Source organism: Abramis brama (assembly GCF_963993115.1).
Source record: "Abramis brama genome assembly, chromosome: 21".
Lineage (NCBI taxonomy): Eukaryota > Metazoa > Chordata > Actinopteri > Cypriniformes > Leuciscidae > Abramis > Abramis brama.
In genome coordinates this window covers 21,888,767-21,913,373 of record NC_139983.1, presented here as the reverse complement: position 1 = coordinate 21,913,373, position 24,607 = coordinate 21,888,767, and the positions used below count along the sequence as shown (strand labels likewise).

General features: G+C 40.1%; 1 protein-coding gene across 1 annotated transcript in view; it reads right to left on the bottom strand.

The window, feature by feature from the left end:
• pacrg (PARK2 co-regulated) overlaps positions 1-24,607 on the bottom strand; it is a 108,658-nt gene that overhangs the window by 33,586 nt on the left and 50,465 nt on the right. Inside the window, exons 3-4 of the mRNA XM_084096402.1 lie at positions 7,376-7,547; positions 4,700-4,849 (exon numbers count right to left, since the gene is read on the bottom strand). Coding sequence (XP_083952528.1) covers positions 4,700-4,849; positions 7,376-7,547 — 322 coding nt within the window. The remainder of the gene's footprint in view (positions 1-4,699; positions 4,850-7,375; positions 7,548-24,607) is intronic.

Below are 24,607 nucleotides of genomic sequence, written 5' to 3'. Positions count from 1 at the left end.
CTAATTAACATGATCACCTGTTTCTATAAAAGTGTTGGTGTTTATTCCACATGAGTATTGTGCCTGATGAAGACCTGATGGTCGAAACGTTGCAGACTTCACGCTTCTTTTTTCTAAACCACTGGTTTAACCATATAAATTTCATTCCTAAGCCATGGCAGTTTAAGCAACACTCATGTACATTACCCATACATATCCCATTCTACACTTCCCTTGTCCCTTTTGTGTTTGTTTATTAATTATTTTGGCTAATTTGAATACACTATTAGCTTGCAAGAAAATTCTGTCCGGACCTGCTTATCACTTACTATATGAATATGTGATATATGGCCAGTCCTTAATATGGTTACGTTCACAGTTCACACACAGTACAGATACTTACAAGAGTGATAACACATTCTATAACCGAACTCACACCCAGATATTTACAACCGCATTCTGAGGGGTTTCCATGTGTGGTTTTGATAACTTACGGAGATATGAGCTGTGTGTCATCTGAAGGTTTTAGATACAGTCCCTGTTCTCCACAAGAGGTGCTCCCATCAGTTTTGTGTTTTACGTGCGAGCGGCATGATTCAAATGCTCCCTCCACCCAGATATAAACGCTTTTCAGTTTTATGGACTGTGCCATCTTTGATATTACTTTGGTCATTGTTGCTATGGTTAGAATATGGGCCCCATTGCATGTTGATACAGACAGTATTCAAGACGCTACTGTAAGTTGCTGTGTTAATGGGACATTTCGACAGTGTGAACGTAGCCTTATAAAGTCCACGTTGCTGTGTGTCATTCATTGTTGCCCTCCAGAGCCAATCGCACAATAGGAGGAGACGCTAAGTGGAGGTACAAAGCACAGCTGGCAACGTGATAAGCAATAGCACCTCTGCCATGGACACACAAGGAACAACATAGCCAGATCGCCACGACAATACCACCTGACCCTGCAGAACTATAGCATTTCACGGACACAAATCGTTTTTTTGCTTCAAATAAAATGCTTTAAAAATTCCTCCATCTGCCTCTGGTATATTTGTTTCTGTGTGGGTGTGTCAGCGCTTAGAGTTGTCAGCGTTCCCATCAGGAAGATTCAAAGGACCAAACGGAGTGTATCACAGCAGGTCGGGTGCAGATTAATGTGGAAAGCAGACTAACAGCACAAAGATAATGCAGGCCAATAAAAAGACTCACACACGCACGCGGAGCACAGGAGTGAAGCAGGGGCTAACGGCAGAACAGCTCGGGGTCGTTAAGCATCATTAGCAGGACATTTGTTCACACACATTTGTCAGGAAGCGTCCTGCTAAGCAGGGAGTGTGTTCTCCTCAAGGAGTGTGTACTGGACAGAGGCAAGCAGGCAGGAAATGAAGTTACTGCCACGTGTGTGTGTGTAATCTACTGCATGATGGAGCAGATCTGTTCCTCGTATGAGACGTCACCGTGTTTGATTAACAACAGGACTCATCCCAGCCGGAAAACAAGAGAAGCGTGTAAACTGCATCTGTGATTCGCATGCATTTACAGTTCCAGCATATTCAGTAGTTTCAAGTACAGGAGCACACAAACACACTCACACAAGTGCACACACAAGCAAAAATGCAGCACGACTACAATCAGGAAAAAGTTTATCTGAAGCTCAAGAGACCACAAAAGCCATAGAAAGTGGGAAAAAGCAGTGCTACATATTGATTGAATTATGAGAGGTTAAACCTCCTTACTCTTAATGATTTAAACAGACTGAAATAACATTGGGGAAACTGCACACTGAAGCAGTTCATTTATGACTACTCCAGGGTTAAAGAGTTCTGTCTAGAACACATTTACCACTAATTTTATATTTAAAGGAATAGTCTACTCAAAAATTGTAAAGTTTATATAGCCTAGCTCAGAATGCCAAGATCATTTGGTTTGATTCACAGGGAACACAAACTGATCAAATGTATACTTTAAATTGAATGTAAGACACTTTGGAAAAAAGCATGAATGAGAAAAGTGTTTGCACCAGCTCTGCAATTCACCGGCATCATGTCAACAGATGAGATCATTAAAAATACACTGTTTTGTTATTTTCCCGGCAACAAACGTCCCGAGTTCTTCACATAAAATCAGTCTACAGGCTTTTATAGACAACCCAGGAAGTCGGGGAATGTCTAGTTTTTTAAGTTTCATTACAAGCTGGTCGCACATTGGCAATACAAAAAGCATTAATACATCAAAATTATTGCATATAGCTCCTTAAAGAAACATTTCTTATGATCTTTCATAATTCATTGATCAATAGACAGTTCAAAGGAACAGAATTTCTTTTAAAAATAGAAAAGTAATATAAAAGCCATTACTGTCAGTTTTGATCAATTTAATGAATCCTTGCTGAATAAAATTATGAATGCATTTGAAAAAGGAAGAAAACTTACTGCCCCCAAACTTTTAAACAGAATATTAGGCTATTTATTTAACAGCAACAAATGTGGACAAATGTGGACAAATGTGACCTTGTGAAAAAAAAAAAAGATTTGTAAAGCACAGAAAGCAGGACGAATCACATGGACACACAACACCACAAGCGCCAACAGCTGCATCCTGGGGAACAAAAGACCACTATGTAGACACAAATTCCCTCTGGCCACATTGCCACAACGCATAAAAACACATACACACACACACACACACAGCCCATGACATACTCTAAGAGTGATCCGGGGTCAGGATATTCACAATCTACCCCCAGAGGAATCCAAAAGAAAAAGTCAGATCCTTTTTAGTCCAACTTCAGTTAACAGCTCTCCAAATATATATATCTCTCTCTCTCATACAATCAGACTATTTAAAGGGATAGTTTAGTCACCCAAAAATGAAAATTCAGTCATCATTTACTCACCCTCAAGTTGCTCCAAACATGTATGAATAATTATCTCTTCGGCTGAACACAAAATACGTTATTTTGAAGAATGTCGGAAACCAAACAGTTGATGGACCCCATTGACTTCCATAGTATTTTTTTCCATACTATGGAAGGCAATAGGGTCCATGAACTGTTTGGTTACCCATGTTCTTCAAAATATCTTCTTTTTGAAGAAAGAAATTCAAACAGGTTTGGAACAACTTGAGGGTGAGTAAATAATGACAGAATTTTTGGTGAACCATCCCTTTAACTACGCTTTAACTATGAAGACTAAAATAGCAGCTGCTCATTTCTCAAGTTGACAAGATGCACAATGATTTCTGAAACTGATATTTGGATCTAACCAGTCCTGACCTGAGCCTGTAAACCAGGCATTAAACACTTAAGAGTCTTTACCTATCGGTAATTCACTGAGGAGATTAGCATGGAGCCTGAAGCTAATGAGAGGAGCTTTCTCTGTTCCTCCAGTGCTCCTTGTTTTGCTCAAACAAAACATTAGCACATAATGTAACGGAATTAAGAAGACAAAAGATTCAAATTGGATATTGATCAGAGGAGTGAGGTGGCAGCATTTCGGCTGGTTAAGCCTGTGATGAGGTGATTGATCCACAATGCTTGTCCTCACGTCTGAAGATGGCTGGCAGGCCTATAGTCTGCCTGACAAAGGCGGTGAAAAGAACCGTGAAATGTCCGACACCAGGACACAATGAATACAGAACGGTCATGTCAGTCCGCAGAACCATATTTGAAAGGATGGCAGACATAGATGACAAAGAGAGACAAATAAAACGACACAATCAATGGAAATACAGGCACCAGTAGACTTGTATTGGCATTGGCATGTAAAAAGTCGGCATAAGCATTCAGTAATGATGTAGAATGTTCAATAAGAGTGACTCAGAGCAGTGCCGATGCCTGCTGATCTGAGAACAGCTTTAAAGATCAGAGCTGAAGGCTTGGATCCTAAAAGACAAGCACTGATCTCTAGCAAGACAAGGGCCGCAGGGATCAATGTAAAATCAATGTTAATTGCCAGTGTTTTTCTATGTGGCCAGATCAGAGATACAAAAAACGGTTAAATGTGTAAAACCAAAGCAGCAGAAAAAGTAAAGAATGTAGTCATTAAAAAACATACTATAAGTTTCGACAGTTTTGACATCAGATTGAATGAGCCATATTCAAAACTGGCAATACATATACCTGTAACCGCACATCTGAAATCTATTACATCAGAAAGCTCTGTTGTGACATCATGTGAAAATAAATTATTTTCGTACAATAGATCGGGGTCTGTAATTTTTATTTTTATTTTATGTATATATTTCTGATAAGTCACAAAGGCTGGGTTAATTTTAACAAAAATACAGAAAAAAAATCAGTAATATTTGGAAATTTTATTAATTTAAAATAACTGTTTTCTATTTTAATATATTTTAAAATGTAATTAATTCAGGTGATGGCAAAGCTATATTTTCTGCAGTCATTACTCCAGTCTTCAGTGTCACATAATGGCACAACTGTATAATATTTTTATGGAATATTTGTGATATTTGACTTCTTTTTTTTTTTTTTTCAGGGTTATCTAATTAATAGAAATTTCGAAACAGCATTTATTTAAAGTAGAAAAATCTTTTGGAACGTTATACATATCGAAATCAATGTATTCTTGCAGAATAAAAGTATTAATTTCTTTTATAAAAAAAGAAATCGTACAGACCCCAAACTTTAGAATGGTGTATATATTTCATATAACGTTTTATAACAACCCAAAGTTGTTGTAGATGTGTATGAGTTGCTTACTGTTCATGTTCTTGAAGATGTTCAGGATGGGGAGGATCTGTCTGTAGTACGGGACCAGCGCCTCACCCACCATCTCTGCTGAAACAACCAGGTGCTGCAGAACCTTCAGCGTGGTGCAGATGACCTGCCTGCACCTCGTGTTGAGGGCATCTGTAGACAAACACAGACAGATGTAGAGACAGAAAGAGAAAAGTCCAAAAACACTTTGAGGTCATGAATATTTTGACAATGTGTGAAAAATTTTGCCATTTGTTACAACCCTTACTGGGGTGTTATATTTGCACTTTTTTGCTCTCAGACTATGTCCAAAACCTGAAAAATGCTTTCTTCACGGGCTCTAAATGGAAGGTGTCCATTCAATTCTTTAAAAAAGCCTTAATTTGCATCATTTGATTGAGAAATCAAAACTTTTGACATAGAAGAAGTTATTCTCATTAATATTCCTAACATTAAGAAAGCGTGGATGAAGTTCCAGTCAGATCGTGTCAGTAAGACACTGTTAGTTTGTTCGCTTAATTTTACCGCGGATTCGTTTTAAACAAGACACATTTGACACAGGCCTTTCAGAGGGACTGAAAATAAAAGTTGATGCAGTTTTGACAACATTGGATCTGACAGTAATGTAAAAACACACAAGTGTGAGTAACAATGTTTTTACCATGTCTCACTATTGCTTTGTCTGTTACAGATCATTTGAGTAGTTATACTATAGTGCTAAATTATTTTTATATGCAAAACTGTTACCAAAATATAGCAGTAGGCATTTACTTCCAAGTCTTGAATGCCGCACGCCCATCAAAACAGTGTGTTTTGAAGAGAAGGTAAAAAATAGAATATGAAAATAGCCTATTACATCTAAATTAGGATGTCCTGATAACATTATAAGTGGACCACAGAGAACATTATAAAATAATACATTATTAGACATGATGTTATGATGTATCTCAAGCCTGTCTGAACAAGGTTTTTATGAGGTATCTTCATATTAAAAAAAAAAAACCTATCTGTTAAAAGGGACACTTTGCCCAAAAATGAATTTATTTACACACCCTCACGTCATTTCAAGCCAAGCCTGTACGACTTTCTTCCTTCTGTGGAACATAAAAAAACCCCTGACTTATGTGTTTCGCAGAATAAAGACATTTATTTTGAGTGGCAGCTGTGTGCTGTACTTTAACAATCATTTCCATTTACTTCCTGCTCTCCTATATCTGAACAGCACACGATGAAATTCTAATTACCAAACAAACAGGGCAAACTGTTTTCCAGCGGTGTGACATTTGCACCGAAGGAGTGTTCAATAATGCATGATGTGTGACGCGTCTGGAGGAGTGAAGATCTGTTTCTAAATCTCTCTAAATAAAGGAACCATTAATTCCTTCTTCATATTAGGCTCTAAAAATGAATGACCTCATATACCTTTTCCTTCTCTAAATACCACAGGATCATGACATTTAGACTCTTCAGTAATTGCATTAGTTTAACTCCTGATACAAACATATCTGCAGTCATTCCTGTGAGAGAGGGGGGAAACTGTTCTCATTTATCTATCTATCCATCTATCTATCTATCTATCTATCTATCTATCTATCTATCTATCTATCTATCTATCTATCTATCTATCTATCTATCTATCTATCTATCTATCTATCTATCTATCTATCTATCTATCTACCTATCTATCTATCCATCTATCTATCCATCTATCTAATCTAGTTCAAACTTCAATCAAGCAGGAGAAGGATTGTTTTATTTAATCATCTCATAAGAGCTCATTTATTTTTTGATTCTGGGCTTTGATCGGGCCAGTGCAGAACATCGACCTTCTGGTTTTCACTCTCTTCAGAGTGACCTTTGCTGTATGTGTACGGTCAGTTTTTGTTTTGAAAATTAGCTTAATTCATTCTTTTTTTCGATCCATGACCTTCTAGTGTATCCAAAGTTTTCACAGTCTATTGCAAAGAAAAGCGTATTTTATTAGTGCACTGTGTTATTTTGTCTTATTTTGTTGTGCTGACAATAGGGCCAGTTGTGCTCTTAAAATGCATTATATAATACAATATATTAAGTAATACCATTTTTATGAACAGGAAGACAAGCAAAAATTAACCATTAAAAAAAAAAAACATACAAAATGACAAATGTTTTAAAATTCGGTATTACATGAACTTAAATTAAAGGGGTCTTTTTGCTTTGTTGCAAAAACATTTATGTGTTTCTTTTACAGTAAATTAAAAAAAATAACAGTAAGTTTTATTCCATAATAGTAACAGCTTCACAACAACCCTTGGCTAACAATAAAGCATTAATGGCCAATATTGCTCTCATCATCATACTGTTTTCTCCTTTAAATTGTCGTTTCCTTCACATGACTTAGGCCAAACTCCAGCTATGATAAACATTTTCAGCATTTCAAGGCTTGCTTCTTACCTCCATTCCATAAACCAGATTTATTTAGTGTGTATATATTAATTATATATATTAATTATTATCATTTTTAATGTTATTTTTATTTAATTTTTTCTTGCTTATATTCTTCTTCCAAGCTGTTTGGTTTCTTATGCAGATGAAGTGCATACTATGTACCAGGGACAGATTGACCACCACTGAATGAAAAAGAGTTTGGACAGGAATTAGTACTAGACAGGGAGTAGGTGTCATCTTAATGCCACTCACTCTTGATGGGTATGATGAGCTGTGGAATAACAGGCAGGACCTTACTGCCACCGTGCTCCAGCATGTCATGGATGCCCTGTCGAGCGAAGAACTCATAGGGGTGAACTGTCTCGCACAGACCATCAAAGAACAGGGGGAGGTAGTGATGGTAGTCCAGTTTTTCAATCTCCACCTGTTTAAAACACACAAACACACATGCAGGGTCAGTGTTATTCTAAGCTATGGAAGGCCAAAGGGTTTGTGTGTTTTTAAATAACCCCTCTTTGCGTCTGTCCTTATATTAGCCTCAACAAATACTCACAGGCTTGCAGCCACATAAAGACCAGCCCCCGTTTTAGTGCCCCCAAGCATGCCGACACACATTCTGGAGGGAAGACTGGGGGGACAGCTGTTCAGGGGCTTTAGAACACTCAAACATGTGACTTCCTGTTGGATCACACGTTCGCACCTGTTCTCCTTGGGTTATGAGCATGGAAACAGACGTGAATAGACCAGGACTGTTTCCTGTCCTTGAGTATTGAACATAAAGTCACACACACTGCTGTCTTTTTCTTTCTTTTCTTCTTTCTGTCACAAGTCTCTGTCAAGTAGGTGTCATGATGTTGTGTTCACACTGAAACAAAAATTTTAAATCACTATTTTGTCTTTTTTTTTCTAGCAAATTTTTTTTTAACAGTTTTTTTATATATATATATAATAATTTATCTTTATCTATTATAATAGGGGTTGTTTACACCTGGCCACTTCATGCGTTTTCTGTGATCAGATAGCTATCCGATCGTGAAAAGCCAGGTGTAAATGTCCTCCAAAACGCATTTGAGACGGATTTGAATCCGATCACTCAAACCACATCAGGAGGTCTGGGCCTTATTCCAGACGAAACTTGACAAGTGTAAATGCATCTGGTTGTTGAAACCACATATGTAAATTTTACTCCTCCCAACAATGCTAAAAAATAAATGTGTGAGAGCGTGTTATATATGTCATGTTATAGCCAGATATGACGACGCTACTGCAACAAGCATCACCGCAGATGAGCAGCTGAGCATCTATTCATCAAGCCAACGTGCAAAATGTCATAAATCAGTCGTCACCTTCATTTATATATAGCGCTTTTAACAATATGGATTGTTTCAAAGCAGCTTTACAGTGATAATAGGAAATTACCGTAACAGATTGTTTAGGCTTTACAGCAGCTCTAGGATAAAGTTATTGTCCAGCTAAAGTTAGTTTTGATTGATTGATTCACTACCGTTGCGAAGATCATTAGTTATTAACTTAGGGGCCGCTAACACAACACGTTCTAACAGGAAAACCCTTAACGCACTCCGGCCGCTCATCCGCACAAAAAAGTGCCTGGTGTCTCGAGAACGCACTCACTGAAATAGGTTCGAATGTGCAAACGATTATCCGATTATCCGCAAACCTCAAAAATGCAAACCCACGAAAGCGCAGACGTCGTGCACATGCGCATAACGTGTTCAGTCCAAAGGTATGCGAGTTTGAACATATATGTATACGCAGGCGTGTAGGGTGGGAGAAAAAAATCGATCCATCGATGCATCGCGATTCTCTCTCCAACGATTCTGGATCGATTCTGAGAATTTCGGAATCGATTCTGAGCTTAGTTTTTAACCAGGTATGCGATGACGCTGAGTTTGCTTTAGAAACACCCGTAATCTGCTTTCTTCCAATTCCTCACACACACCAATCAAACTTTCCGTAAAATAATCTTTCATAAATTCGGAAAGGTTGAAGCGAATTACAAGGACATTCACAGGCTTCATTGCACAGGATGCGCTGTGAGAGACGCGCACTTTGTTTGATGTTACGTTACACTTGAAGCGTGCTGTCTCGCCTTTCGGTATTTTCCTTACAAATGCTCTACGAAGTCATCATGTGGTTTGGAATGCAGTGGACTTGTATATTTAAAATATGAACCTCACTAACAGAAGGCTGCTTTCAATTTCAAATGCTGACGCGTGCTTTGTTTGTGTAGACTGCTCGCGCATGCGGCTGTGCGACTCCGTGTAAGTGGTTTAATATACTTGTGCAAAATTAACGTAAACACAGCCAGTTATGTCTTAAGGGATTAAACGGACAGGACAAACCACTTTACTTCTTATATTTCAAAAGAGATCCGTGCGTGAATGCAGCTTAATAGATGTCCCGCAGTCTATGATGTCATAGTAAAAAACAACAGTAAAGATGAAGAAAAATCACTCACAGTTCTTGAATGGAAAACGTTCAGATAATCTTAAATAGGCTACTGAAAGCACTATTTGTTTGTTTGTTATGTTTCTATGCTCCTCTTTATTATTTGCTACTTACTTGTATGTTTTGAAGTTATATTAGTTTAAAATTCTTAACATACAACTGTTTTAATAAAAAAAAAAAAAAAGTATTTTTAAAAAAAAAAAGTACTTAATTACCTATGTAAACTAATGAATTAATAGGGAGGGGAGGGGGGAGGAGTAGATAAAGAATCGTTCTGGAATCGGATCGTAACTCCCAGAATCGGAATGGATCGGATCGTGAGGTGACTAAAGATTCCCACCCCTAGTGTAGTCCTTCTCTACAAATCAACCCTCAATAAACTACTTGTCTGGCCTTAAAAATGTATAATACAGAAATTTGTTGTCGCGTCTGCGTAGCCACGCGAACCGGAATTATCCCGACAACAAAGCGAAAGTAAGTCGCAAAGTCATCTTCATTAAAAGTACAGAAACGAGATGATCTTACCATTGCTGTTGCTGCTCTCTCCTATTGCGGTCTTTGATTTTGAAATTAGCTGATGATCAATAAAATGCAGCTCATATATGTTGCTTTCGGTGACATGAACTCCGATATAAATATCTGCATAAAGATTGCGAAAACACATTTATGTAACCATGTGTAAATGGAATCGTTTTGATAAATCAGATAGCTAAGTGACCAGGTGTAAACAAGCCCTAAGAGAAGTATAGATTAAAGAGAATATATCTTGAATTAATTTTATTTTCCATACTTTTGGCATATTATATTTCCTTTTTTAAGTATAAACTTCATTAAATATGTTAGATTTCTGTTTTAAACATTAAAAAAATAAAAAATAATTGGCAACAGGGTAAAAATAAATCTAATTCTTAAAAATACATTTTACAGTTTTTTTCGATTGCTAAACGATAGTGGGCACAACTGGAGTCACATGTGCAAAACTCTAACTACAGTCTGCACAGCAGCAGTTCATGTGGACCAAACTCTAGTTAGTTTTTCATTGCTTGAACACAGTTATCAAAACTCTAAACACTTATCCCATGACTTTAACCACAACCTGCACAACACTGTGGATTTACAGCACTTTGTTCAAATGCTAGCACACTGCTGTCAAAACTGTGAACTACACATTCAAAACAGAATAGATTTCAGCCTTGTGCCTTTCAAACACTGCTGATTGTGGCCTGATGCTAGAGAGAGGCAGGATTAGCCCCTCAATTATTTGTTCGAATTACAGTATGTACTTTTAGTTTCTACCTTTTTTCTCTCATTTTCCGTAAATTACTACAGACTATTGAAGCAAACTGCTAATTTTCATTTACCTTAAAGAATTGTTATGTTCTAAAAATTTAAATAAATCATGTGAAAGAATGTCACTCTTTTCTTTGAAGAAAATATTACTTTGTATGAAGTCAATGAAATTGTTCAAACTGTAAAGATGAAAAGTTTGTATTTTCTGTACTGGTGTTTGATGCTAGTGTTTTTACTCTCAGTGTGTTCTGAGTGACAGTGTGTGTTATCTCAGTGAGGGTTGTGCATAGTGTTTGGCTGCACTGAGCCTGTTTTGAGCCATGTGTAAAGAGTTGTGTTGCTTGGAATGAGTTTTGCAGGTGATGTGAACTGTTTAGCTCAGGTGACTATTTTTTTTGCACATGTAGCTCCAGTTGTGCTCACTGTCGTTTAGCAATCGAAAAAAACTGTAAAATTGTTTACATATTTTATTGGGGGAAAATACACATTGATTAAGAACCTAATACATATATTTTTTTCAATGCATTGTGGGGTTGTTTATTATGTTTTTCTTCAACTTTAATCATGGGATAGTTGGTGAAGTGTGTGTGTGTGTGTGTGTGTGTGTGTGTGTGTGTGTGTGTGTGTCACATGACTCCTTTACAACTGTTCTTTGTAGTCGTAGTGTCCAGACCTCATCAAACCCCTCCTCAGACATCAAAGCACGCACAGATAGAGAGAGAGAGAGAGAGAGAGAGAGAGAGAGAGAGAGAACATCATAAGCTTAGCAAGAGGGCGGATTGCTTAGAGCCAATTTACTGGCTAACCTTGACCTTTTCTGACTTGGTCAAGATCATCTTTGTGAGTCATACAGCAAAACTCAAATACAAAAGCAAATATGTGCAGTGCGCTGGTAGAGAGATGATACTCACACAAACACACACACACAGAGAGCCATAGTGATTCAGAACATGAAAAGCAAGAGGAGACTCATGCAGCTAACCACAGACAGATGTCTCGCATCACTGGGGTGATGTCTGTGGGACACAATCTCTGCCTGTAGCATTAATCACTGGAACACTGCGAGTGTATGAGTGGGTGGATCAGCTTTTGCCTACATTGTGAGGAATAAATGTCCCAACATGGATATTCAACACCAACATTGTGGAAATCAGGCAACAACAATGGCTTTACTAAATTGTGTAATGAAAAATCTGAACATGCAGAAGCGTTACTGTGAGGGTTAGGTTTAAGATTAGGGCATATAATTAACTCAGTGAAGACAATAGCAGTCAATAAAAAGTCTCTAACATGATAGAAAAACAGAAATGTATGTTTGAGCAGATCTCCAAGGAAGTTTATAAGGCTGTGTTGAACATGAATGCACATACACCTGATGTGGGTCCTGAAGGGATATTATTATTAGTTATTTGTGAATTCAATGCCAACACATATACTGATTATAACACAGTGTGCTGAGTCATCTTTACAAAACTCACACCCCTGGAGAGAAAGACAAACAGCCCTGCTAGAATACATTTTATGTGTCAGCGTCACTTGAAACTTAGAATTATTTTCATACAGACAGCCAAGTATGTATAAAATATTAAGCCACAATTGTAAAGTTGTACCTTATTTTATCACCATTTTATATTTGTTCATGATTTAATTAAACATTTTTGTATTGTACACTAGCGTTTACAATTTTGGGGTTGGTCACTAATGCTCACCAGGGCTGCATTTATTATACAAAAAAACAAAAAACAAAAAAACACCTGAACTGTTGTGAAATATTATTCCACTTTAAAATAACGGTTTTCTATTTTAATATATTTAAAATGCAATTTATTCTCCTGTGATGGCAAAGATGAATTTTCAGAGTCACATGATCCTTCAGAAATCATTCTAACACAGTAATTTGGTGATAAGAAACATTTCTTGTTATTATTAATGTCAAAAGAACAGCATTGATTTGAAATAGAAATTTTGAAATATTTAAATAATTTTGAAATAAAGCCAAATGACAAAAGTTGTACCTATTTTATTTTATCATTATTTAATTAAATATGTATGTATATTATTTATTTTTTGGGAAAATTAATACATAAAGTTATAAAAATAGAATACACTTCCTGTCACTCAATCTCCCTCACAGCCTCGATGTTTCATCATCATATCTTCCAGCAGAGCATACTTGATACATTTGCCTAATAAAATGACATCTCAATCAAGTATTGAATGTTTTGTTATTATGTATAGCATGTCTAACCATTTTATAAAAGCAATAATGCTCTTAAGGCTGTCCTATACTGTGTCTGCATCATGCCTATAACCTTCAGGCCTGTTTCACGAATTACAACACACACAATAGCAGAGTGTTTTCATTTTACCGCACATACTAAAACATCACAGTATTCACACGTGTTCACTAATTCAATAAATTCCACTTGCTGTTATTCATTTTGCTTTTCAATATCCTGTGGGGTGTGGCAAATTGAATTCAATTGAACTGAAAGAGAGACAATTCAAAAATTTTGAACTGTGCTCGTTCCTGGTGTGTGAGCGCTTGTCCTTCAGAAAGATTTTGATAGCTTACGTCTGTCAAACTATTTGTGTAACATATTGATTAAGGGCTGCCTGAGATGTTAAACGGAAGACAAATGATTTGTCACCAGTGCAAAAACAAGGAAATATGAGAAGTGTCACACATGCTGCGACATAAACCACAGACGGCTCAGAAGAGACACCATTGTGTGTTTCTAATGCAATCTGTAAGATGTATTTCTAACCCATTCTTTACTATTTACATGTTATTTCATTTGCTGTCTGTTCAAAAGACATGAGTGAAATGTCAAGTGGGATTTGAAGAGAGCGAGTCTGATCATAATGGGTCAGCCAGACAGAGGCCAGAGTCATATAGCAGTCACTATGACGACAGTAAAGATTTCAGTGGCAAATAAGTGAGCACTGAAACTACAGGTGCAGGGAAATAATCAAACATGGGAGTCAGTGAAATGTGTAAAGTGCTGGTCTCACTGAAAGAGTTTCTGTTGAATGGTTGCAATTATGATCCTTTTGGAAGCCATTAAAACTGTATCTGCCCATGAGCAGGGCTGTTGAAAGCTCTTAATGCCTGACAGATTGGGCAGAAAGACAGGCAGGTGTGGCTTGAGCTTGTATGGCTGCAGTGGAACGGAGGAGGCAGAGCTGAAACTAACTGTCGGCAGTCCAGACACGCTCTGGCATTGAGGTGAGACACAAGGCTTGATGTGAGCGCCAGCAGCACATTTCTCCCAGCGTGCCGAGCACAAAGACACCTGTAGGGGGGAATGGCCAACCCGTTGTGTCTATCATGAAGATGAATGACCAAACTGGCCACTTGAGTTTATACCATCACAGGCACTCACTGTAGACAGGAGGAACTCAAGGACACTTTCTGAGTACCTGAGGACATGTGAGATTGTAGTGAACGCAATATAGACATGAACTATACAAGAAATACTACACAAATTTCAAGTTGGACAGTCAGCCTGACACACAATATGACAGTTTGAAATTTGCCCTCCATGTGAGAGGAGGTAAATGCTCAAAGCAATGTCCTGGCTATGAGAGTGTGACCTGTGCAATTGAAATATGTCATTGCATTTCAGAGGGAGGAAAATAACTTGACATTCTCTCTTTCCCAGACTGTGGCTGTAAGATAGAGGAGTGTTTTTTCAAGCATGAGAGGAGGGGGGGTGTATACATTTGGAGGCTCATTCTGAAAGGAAATCAGAATGTTTTTGTTTTTTCTGAGATGGTTGTGATGAAATCATCAGCTGAAATGCAGGGCATATGGAAGGGCTGTGTCAATCACATTGTCAGTACTGTTTACATATGCTATATGTAATGGATAATCCGCATTAAATGATTTTAATGCATGATGATTGCCTCCTCGTAATAATAATAATAATGGTTAATTATTACCTTGAGTAATGATTTTCATTTAAATTGCTTTATAATAAAACAATATGTATACACACATACATTCTGTATAATGTAATGTAATGTAATGTAATAATATATAAAAAGTTTCTCTACCTTACTACTAAAGCTATATTCGCTATATTCATTGAAGAGGCAAGCTTTTCTGCTTCTCCGGTCACCTAAGGTAAAGAAATCCAAAGCCTGTGATAATGTGCGTAACGTACAGTTGGCCTGGATAACTGTAATTCTGTGTGACTCACCCTCAGCTTTCCATCACCAAACAAAAACACTTCTTCATGTACTTAAGCTAATGTCAAGAGAGACCATCGGCACACATCAGCTCTGAAGAGCTCTAGGATGGTGATGGCTTGTAACGGCAGCGCTCCAGAGCAGACAGGCTGGAGTTGCAGCCATGAGGCTGTGAGAGGTAGGAGAGAGTTGACAGGTATTGTCAGGAAACTCAGTGAGCGGCCAGCAGACGGAGACGAGTTTGTCTCTGACGGGTTTATTGAAAAAGCTGCAGGCGCAAACAGCTTGAGCCAACACGGCTCTACAACACACACACACTCACGATACATAGACGTTCTTATTTCTCATTCTGTTTCTAAGTCACATTTTTCCTCTCATTTCTTTAGGCACTAAATGCATTCAGAAGGGAGAAGAGCATACACACACACACACACACAGAGAGAGAGAGAGAGAGAGAAAGAAAGAAAGAAATATAAAAAAACACGTAAATATTGACTGAGCTATGGTCTATTGGTTAGTAGTACATGTGCTCCAACCAACTGAACTGGTCAGTAAAGGTCCTGACTCATATAGTGTCCTAAATCAGATATTAGGTATGCTGATTAAAATTGCCATAAAAAAGAAATTGCTGGTAAATTTTAAAAATAACTACAAAGAATCTGCAAATAACAATGAATTAAATGGGAAATTTTAAAGTAGAAATACTGAAATGAATTTTTAACTTAAAAAAAAAAAAAAAAAGAATTCAAGTTTCCAACATGCAGTAATACAATTAAACACAGTTACATTCATTTATATAAAAAGTGTCAGTAATAAAAGTCTTTAGTTCAGATCTATACTTTTTAATAAAGCAAGTAAATTCAAAACTTTCAACGAGAGGGGCTGTCACAAGTTTGTCCTGTCTTGTTTTGCACTTGGGTGTTTGTTATGTTGAGCCATGTGCTCGTGTTCATTGTTAGCCCCGCCCTTCTTGTTATCTTGTTATGGGTTTAATTAATTCCACCTGTTGTCATCGTTACCTTCTTTTGTTTGCCTCCCTATTTAGTCTCCTTGTGTCTGTTGTACTGTGCTGTTACGTTGTCTAATGTTCTTGTGTTTTGTTTCCAGTGTTTAAGTTTGTTAATATATTCTAGTGGTTTCCCCCGCGTGGGAGTTTTGTTTTGTTCTTGTATTTTTGCCTTTTCCTTTATTAAATTCCTATTTTTCTGCAATTGAGTCCTCAGTTTTGTTTTTTGAACCGATCGTGACAGAACGTAACAGCCATTTTTTGAGGACTCAGCAGAATGGATTCTCGCAGACCCTTACTCACAACATGGGACAGAGAATCTTTTAGAGGGACTCGGCTGGTCATATTTAGAGGAATTCGTGGAGGACGCAGGGGAGGAGATACGACAGGTGGGCACCGACAGCATTCTCCAGTTTGGTCATTTCCTGACCAAGGACCGGCAAGGTTCAACCCCGAGCGTTTTTCTTCACATGTTCCCATGATTCCAACGCCGGTGACTCCAGCGCCAGTGATTCCAGTATCAGTGGTCCAGAGTTCGGGGACTCCTAAACACAGGAGGAGGAGAAAGGCTCCCTCCGTAACGGTTCACGTTGCGTCTGTCCAGCCAGAGACTGTTCACGTCCAGCCAGAGACTGTTCACGTCACGTCTGCCCAGCCAGAGACCATTCACGTCGAGTCTGCCCAGACAGAGAATGTTCACGTCACGTCTGCCGAGCCTGTGTCACCTGGCAAAATGGTTGCTACAGAGCCTGTATCTCCTGACAAGACGCCTGCTGAAACATTGTTGGAGTATTTTTCAACGCTGTTTAAGATCCTGGAGATTCCCGGGAAGGTTCACGTCACGTCTGCCCAGCCAGAGACTGTTCACGTCACGTCTGCCCAGCCAGAGACTGTTCACGTCACGTCTGCCCAGCCAGAGACTGTTCACGTCACGTCTGCCCAGCCAGAGACTGTTCACGTCACGTCTGCCCAGCCAGAGACTGTTCAAGTCACGTTTTCCCAGTCAGAGTCTGTTCCTGAGCCGGTGGTGTCTGTTCCTGAGCCGGAGCCGGTGGTGTCTGTTCCTGAGCCGGAGCCGGTGGTGTCTGTTCCTGAGCCGGAGCCGGTGGTGTCTGTTCCTGAGCCGGAGCCGGTGGTGTCTGTTCCTGAGCCGGAGCCGGTGGTGTCTGTTCCTGAGCCGGAGCCGGTGGTGTCTGTTCCTGAGCCGGAGCCGGTGGTGTCTGTTCCTGAGCCGGAGCCGGTGGTGTCTGTTCCTGAGCCGGAGCCGGTGGTGTCTGTTCCTGAGCCGGAGCCGGTGGTGTCTGTTCCTGAGCCGGAGCCGGTGGTGTCTGTTCCTGAGCCGGAGCCGGTGGTGTCTGTTCCTGAGCCGGAGCCGGTGGTGTCTGTTCCTGAGCCGGAGCCGGTGGTGTCTGTTCCTGAGCCGGTGGTGCCAGTTCCAGTGCCTGAGCCGGTGGTGCCAGTTCCAGTGCCTGAGCCGGTGGTGCCAGTTCCAGTGCCTGAGCCGGTGGTGCCAGTTCCAGTGCCTGAGTTGGTGGTGCCAGTTCCAGGGCCAGTTCCAGTGCCAGCTCCAGTGCCTGAGCCGGTGGTGCCAGTTCCAGTGCCCGAGCCGGGGGTGCCAGTTCCAGTGCCCGAGTTGGTGGTGCCAGTTCCAGTGCCAGTTCCAGTGCCTGAGCCGTTGGTGCCAGTTCCAGTGCCTGAGCCGGTGGTGCCAGTGCTGGTGCCAGTTCCAGTGCCTGAGCCGGTGGTGCCAGTTCCAGTGCCTGAGCCGGTGGTGCCAGTTCTAGTGCCAGTTCCAGTTCCAGTGCCTGAGCCGTTGGTGCCAGTTCCAGTGCCTGAGCCGTTGGTGCCAGTTCCAGTGCCTGAGCCGTTGGTGCCAGTTCCAGTGCCTGAGCCGTTGGTGCCAGTTCCAGTGCCTGAGCCGGTGGTGCCAGTTCCAGTGCCTGAGCCGGTGGTGCCAGTTCCAGTGCCAGTTCCAGTGCCCAAGCCGGTGGTGCCAGTTCGAGTTCCTGAACCATGGCCGCCCGAGGGGTCGTCTCCGCCCTGGCCGCCCGAGGGGGAGTCTCCGCCCTGGCCGCCCGAGGGAGAGTCTCCGCCCTGGCCGCCCGAGGGAGAGTCTCCGCCCTGGCCGCCCGATGGACAATCTGCTCCGCCCTGGCCGCCCGATGGACAATCTGCTCCGCCCTGGCCGCCCGAGGGAAGGTCTCCGCCCTGGCCGCCCGAGGGAAAGTCTCCACCCTGGCCACCCGATGGACAATCTGCTCCGCCCTGGCCGCCCGAGGGAGGATCTCCGCCCTGGCCGCTCGAGGGAAAGTCTCCACTCTGGCCGCTCGAGGGAAAGTCTCCACCCTGGCCGCCTGATGGGCAGTCTGGTCTGTCCCTCCCGTCCCGCCCCTGGTCTGTCCCTCCCGTCCCGCCCTGGTCTGTCCCTCCCGTCCCGCCCTGGTCTGTCCCTCCCGTCCCGCCCTGGTCTGTCCCTCCCGTCCCGCCCTGGTCTGTCCCTCCCGTCCCGCCCTGGTCTGTCCCTCCCGTCCCGCCCTGGTCTGTCCCTCCCGTCCCGCCCTGGTCTGTCCCTCCCGTCCCGCCCTGGTCTGTCCCTCCCGTCCCGCCCTGGTCTGTCCCTCCCGTCCCGCCCTGGTCTGTCCCTCCCGTCCCGCCCTGGTCTGTCCCTCCCGTCCCGCCCTGGTCTGTCCCTCCTGTCCTAGTGGAGCGTCTGGTAGCCGCTCCTTAAAGAGGGGGTTATGTCACAAGTTTGTCCTGTCTTGTTTTGCACTTGGGTGTTTGTTATGTTGAGCCATGTGCTCGTGTTCATTGTTAGCCCCGCCCTTCTTGTTATCTTGTTATGGGTTTAATTAATTCCACCTGTTGTCATCGTTACCTTCTTTTGTTTGCCTCCCTATTTAGTCTCCTTGTGTCTGTTGTACTGTGCTGTTACGTTGTCTAATGTTCTTGTGTTTTGTTTCCAGTGTTTAAGTTTGTTAATATATTCTAGTGGTTTCCCCCGCGTGGGAGTTTTGTTTTGTTCTTGTATTTTTGCCTTTTCCTTTATTAAATTCCTATTTTTCTGCAATTGAGTCCTCAGTTTTGTTTTTTGAACCGATCGTGACAGGGGCAGGCAGAACGGAGAGCGTGAAACTGCTGTGGATGAGTGATAGAGAAGTGAAGTGCATGTTTGAGAGCTGTGTGTGGAACACCGCTGCCCTAGGCAACTGCCAATATTACCTGTATGCCAGGATCCAGCTCTTGAACTAGTACTCATATGGGCCATGTGAGTTTAAATATGGCTTAACATTTCTCAGCCCCGTTCCTCCTCTTTCTCCATCATTTCCTGTCACTTCTTTGTGTCTGTCTTCATAAGTGGAGTTTCTCTAGCTGAATTGTTCTCTGAAACACGGTTAGCAATGATTGGTAAAACCAAAACCAAAACTTTTTCTCTTCTAGTAACTTAGAACAGTGCCAATCCTGTCTATAGTCAGGAGGAAGATAAAGAGAATAAGGAGGGTGCAGAGAGAGGTGGAAGTGGAATTCACTTTTGGGCTTTGCTAATCACTTTTGGGCTTAGGGAAAGATTGGCAGAAATGGAAAAGGAGTGAGTTAATGAGAAAATATGAGGATTCTTGTGAGGCCTTTGAATGAAATATGGCTGATATTCTCTCTGTGTGTGGTGGAGACAGGGCTGTCTGTCATTAGCACACTGAGGGCAGAGAATCTAGGCTAAGTGTTCAGGCCATTTCTGTTGCCTTTCCAACCGACTGCGTAGATATGAGGATTTCACAGCCTATTACACATGATAATTGGAGAACATATTGAATTGGAGGCAATTTTCTCTTCTTCTTTGTATGCATAAATGTTTACAGTATTCACAGTAAAGCCTTTTCTGGAAGCATGTGACAGAGCATGCTATATGACGGATCCAGTCACGTATCCAATATTTGTTTCTATAAATGCGCTTGCCACTCTGTCAAATGATAAATAATAAATAAATAAAAAACAGCATAATAGAGAAGGCTATTTAAATGACTAATGTTTTGTTTACACGGTTTGTTAGTAATTCCCGGCACGTAGGGATATTCAATAACAACACTTTACTAAAAGCCTACCTTTATCTCATTTCATTGTTGAAACTTCTCTGAAATCAATCAAGAGAATGCTTGTATTAGCTGACATAAAAGTGCAGTTACATTAGCGAAATTTTGCAGGAAAAAGGGTCTATTGTCGTTAGTGTATGATGTATAATGCATGAAGCATAACTCACAAAGAAGTCACTTCAAAACCAAGTAGCTTTCTGTAGGCCAACACAGTGATATCTGAGGAAATATTTTGTCCTTATTGCGAAATCCCCTATCACATGAATACCTATTAAAATGACCCGCCAAAATCCGCTGAACAATGGTAAATGTGACCGCACATTAATACAAGCAACTAGACCTTTCTGTATCTACTTCTAAGTTTAACGCTGCTCCGTGGTGAACACGGTACATCCCTCGGTTTAAGGGCTCTAAATCAGTGTCCAGTACAGACGGGGGATAACTGATCCCTGGCTGAGGTGGCATAGTCATAAAACAGAAGAAATAAAAAGAAAGATGGGAAGACATGAAAGAGTGTATAAAATATTAAGTGCTAAGTGTCATCATCACATCCATCTGTCATCATTATAATCAGATGTAATCACAGTTGTCAGTCGGCTGACACACAAATCCGGACAACTGACAGCACTCTGATCATATCTAATGAGTCTTGATATGAGAGAGACAGACAGGGAGACCAAAGAGACATAAACTTGGATACCAAAAGATTTAAAGCATTGATATTTCACCATCACAGAAGCTATATCTCCTTTTAACGTGACTTGAATAGTGAGCTAACTGCTAATGTAAATCTTACAAACAAAATAACAATTTCAAATCCGAGTAAGCTTGCTGCCTACATATGCAGCATTATAACCATTATAACTAAGTAGGATGTGATCGATTTGGAACGCTCTACATAATCAAACGCTACACAAATAATGTTCTGCACGGGAGACTTGACCCATAATTCATTTCAATAGTTTGTTGTTAGCATGATGCTAAGCTAAAAGTGAGTACCAGTAAATAACCATGCCAAACTATTTTAATGCTCTTCAGTGTTGAGTTAAATATTAATATTAATAATCAACATTTTTCTCTCCTCATCTGCCATCTAGGATTTGAAACAAATATATGCTCTTTTAGTTGCCATCATGGTTGCTAAAGCAAGCAACTGCCCCATGTATAAATGTAAATGCAATTATCACTTCATTCCTGATTAGGTCTGAGTTCATTAGCAACACTCTCTTTAACAAAAAAATAGCTTTTCCCTGAGCATTAGCAATGAGGAGCGTTAAGAGGTCTAGACTTGATTCCCTCAGTGGCTGGTTTAATGCTTAGAGGCAAATAGGTATACTGAGTTATCAGTTCTGTTCTCTCCCTGTGAGGATGTTTTTAATAAGTACCGGACCAGGAACGCCCGGAGACTCTAGCCAAACCCATTACACATGCTGATTTGATTGCCTTCATTCATTATTAAATCAAAATGCTGTGTGGCCTTCATGTCGGCCACTTTATGAGACTTTAAAATTTAAACACTTGGAAACTGACTGGTAATTTTGACTAAACCATCCAGTAAAAGGAGCAGGAAGTGCTACGCCCATTCCACTCCCAGATGCTATCGGTGATGCTAACACTTCAAACACAAACTGCTCCAGTCAACAATAGCTCAGAGACTAATTAAACTGAGCATGATGCTGACCAATTATACACAAAACAAGCTCATTAGAGCACTGTATGCCTGTTTTATTAATAACCCCATTTATTTCCATAATTAGCTCACTTTTATCTGTAAACATCAAAGAGATAAACTGTGACATCTATCTATCTATCTATCTATCTATCTATCTATCTATCTATCTATCTATCTATCTATCTATCATAGAGATAGACAGACAGACAGACAGACCAATAGATAGGTGAATGTGTGTGTGTAATGTGTGTATTGTGTCTGACCTCAATGTGTTTCCCAACTGTCCACCACAGTGACCCTTATTAGTGTGTGTGTGTGTGTGTGTGTGTGTGTGTGTGTGTGTGTGTGTGTGTGTGTGTGTGTGTTTGTACATGTTCTAATTTGTTCACTGTTTATTTAAATTCAAGTTATGGTATACAATTTTCTTTGGATGGATGGATGGATGGATGGATGGATGGATGGATGATCTCACTGTAAATGAATGACTTCCTATTGCTTTCCAGCTGCAAATCAGTGTGACCACCCTTTAAGTCTGGCCACTTTAAATAGGCCTCAATTATGTGTAGCAGTGTTAATGAGCAGATGAGTGAGAGTGCAGCTGCAGGCAGAGCCTCAGAGAGACCAGCTCTCCACCACTCCAGATTGGGCAGACGGTGACCACTGCTGTGCCCTGGGCTCAATCTGTACACTCAGCTGCTCTTAATACCGCTTTATTAGGCTCTCCCTTTCTGTCTGTCTGTCTGTCTCTATCCCTCCTCCTAATCTCTCCAGGCTCTTTTGCAATGTTTTAATTAAATCATAATCAGAGGAGAAGTTTTCTGACAGATGTTTGTGCTAATGTGTAAGAACAGCTGGCTGAGGTATTGCACTGAGGTCACACCTCAGCTGCTCGCATACATCCTATAAGCACAACGGTTTCTCATTTTTATAATGCTATATAAAAACTGAAATGACAGCACGGAGAGCAACATTGTGCTTTTTTTTTCACAGTCTGTGAATCCGTTAGAGATCTGTGCTCTCTTCTTCCATGCAACATAAAGCCCTCATTGTTCCTACAGGCACCCGGCGGCACATGATGTCATTACTCCATAATTTCCCCTCTCTATATCTTTGTCCCAGTTATTTATTGCATTTTATGGCACACGTAAAACAACAAAAAGAATCAAGGTGATAGGATGTGAATCAGGTCTATATACTGTACTGTCATATATCAGATGTGTAAAAGAGACCTGAGGTCATCTACTCATCATCATTTGGTATAAGAAACGTATGTCACCAGTCAGTATTTACATTGGGAAAGACTAGAAAATAATAATGAATTATAATACATTATTACATGGCTTGGTTGATTTCTAATGTAGAACAGACCGCTGCTAAGTATAACACACCGTTGCCATGAAAAACAGAGCGTTGCTATGGACGCAGGATTCTAACCGTAGGGACGGAACAGACTATTTTCTTTAGCGGAAGCAATACAATCGTTTTTAAATCAATAAACTCCTTTTTAAATCAATATTTTGTGTCAATTTATTTATTTATTTGGCAGCTAGCCATGTAATAAGCAGGATAATGTAGAGCGAGGCGGTTGTTATAGCGAATACAACCCCGACAGGCTGATCAGGACCCCGACGCGAAGCGGAGGTTACATATCACCCCTTACAAAAGAATGACATAATTGTTTTAATACTGATTAAAATTCAAGTTGGAGACAGTATGGTTGTTTTGGCTGTCAGGAATATTTATGCATTTAAAGCAAAAGCAATCCGTTTAACTTATATTGATCAGCTGAGCTGAAAACTCAGATATTTCAATGATTATGATTTGATCTGATTGAAGATTACACATGAAGGCACATGAATTAAAAAAATATGTGCACGGATAAATCATTATTAATAAATACTACAATATTCCATAAAAATAATTATAATATTCTTTTTAAATGAGCATATACATATACAATACATTAATAAATCATTTTTTCAATCATTTCAAAAAAAGAATTTGACAATTACTTTTCTCAATCTTTACTTGTTTTTCTTAATGTTTTCACTAATGGGAACAACCAATACATTTTTGACTCAAATTTGAAGACAAACCCATTTTCAAAAGCAAAAGCACAATGCAGATCTGATTAATTAGAATTAATTTAATTAATTAATTAGACTCTTAAGGCCTGTTCACACCAAGAACGATAACTATAATGATAATTATATTAGCGTCCACACCAATGGACGATAAAGTTCAATTTATTCTAAGCGCGCATTGCAGTTGTCATCTGCCACTTTAAATGTTCAAGGGGATTCTGATTGGCTGTCAATTTGGCTGTTTTTATTGTTATTATCAGTTGGAAAAAATTGCTCTGAAAGTGATTCCAATGATATTGTTCGTCTGTGTCGTTATCATTATAGTTGTGATGTGGACCTCCCAATTCTCACACAATTAGAACGATTGTTAAAACTTTATAGTTATTGTTATAGTTACCTTATCATTCTTACGAGCAAGCATTTACATTTCTGATGTATCAACAGCTCAATTAAAAAAATGAAGGCTGTGGCCCATACAAAGAGAACTATATTACAAGTCAGACATGCCATATATGCATTCATTTATTACCTCTTATTGTTGGTTTATTCTCTGACAGAGGGACAGGGAACACTGAACACACATGAACGAGCTGTGATGGATCCAAATAGCTCTACAGCACAAGATGTGAAGATCATTCCTCATAAAATCGCTGTGTGTGTATGCTGCAGTGATCCACAGATAGC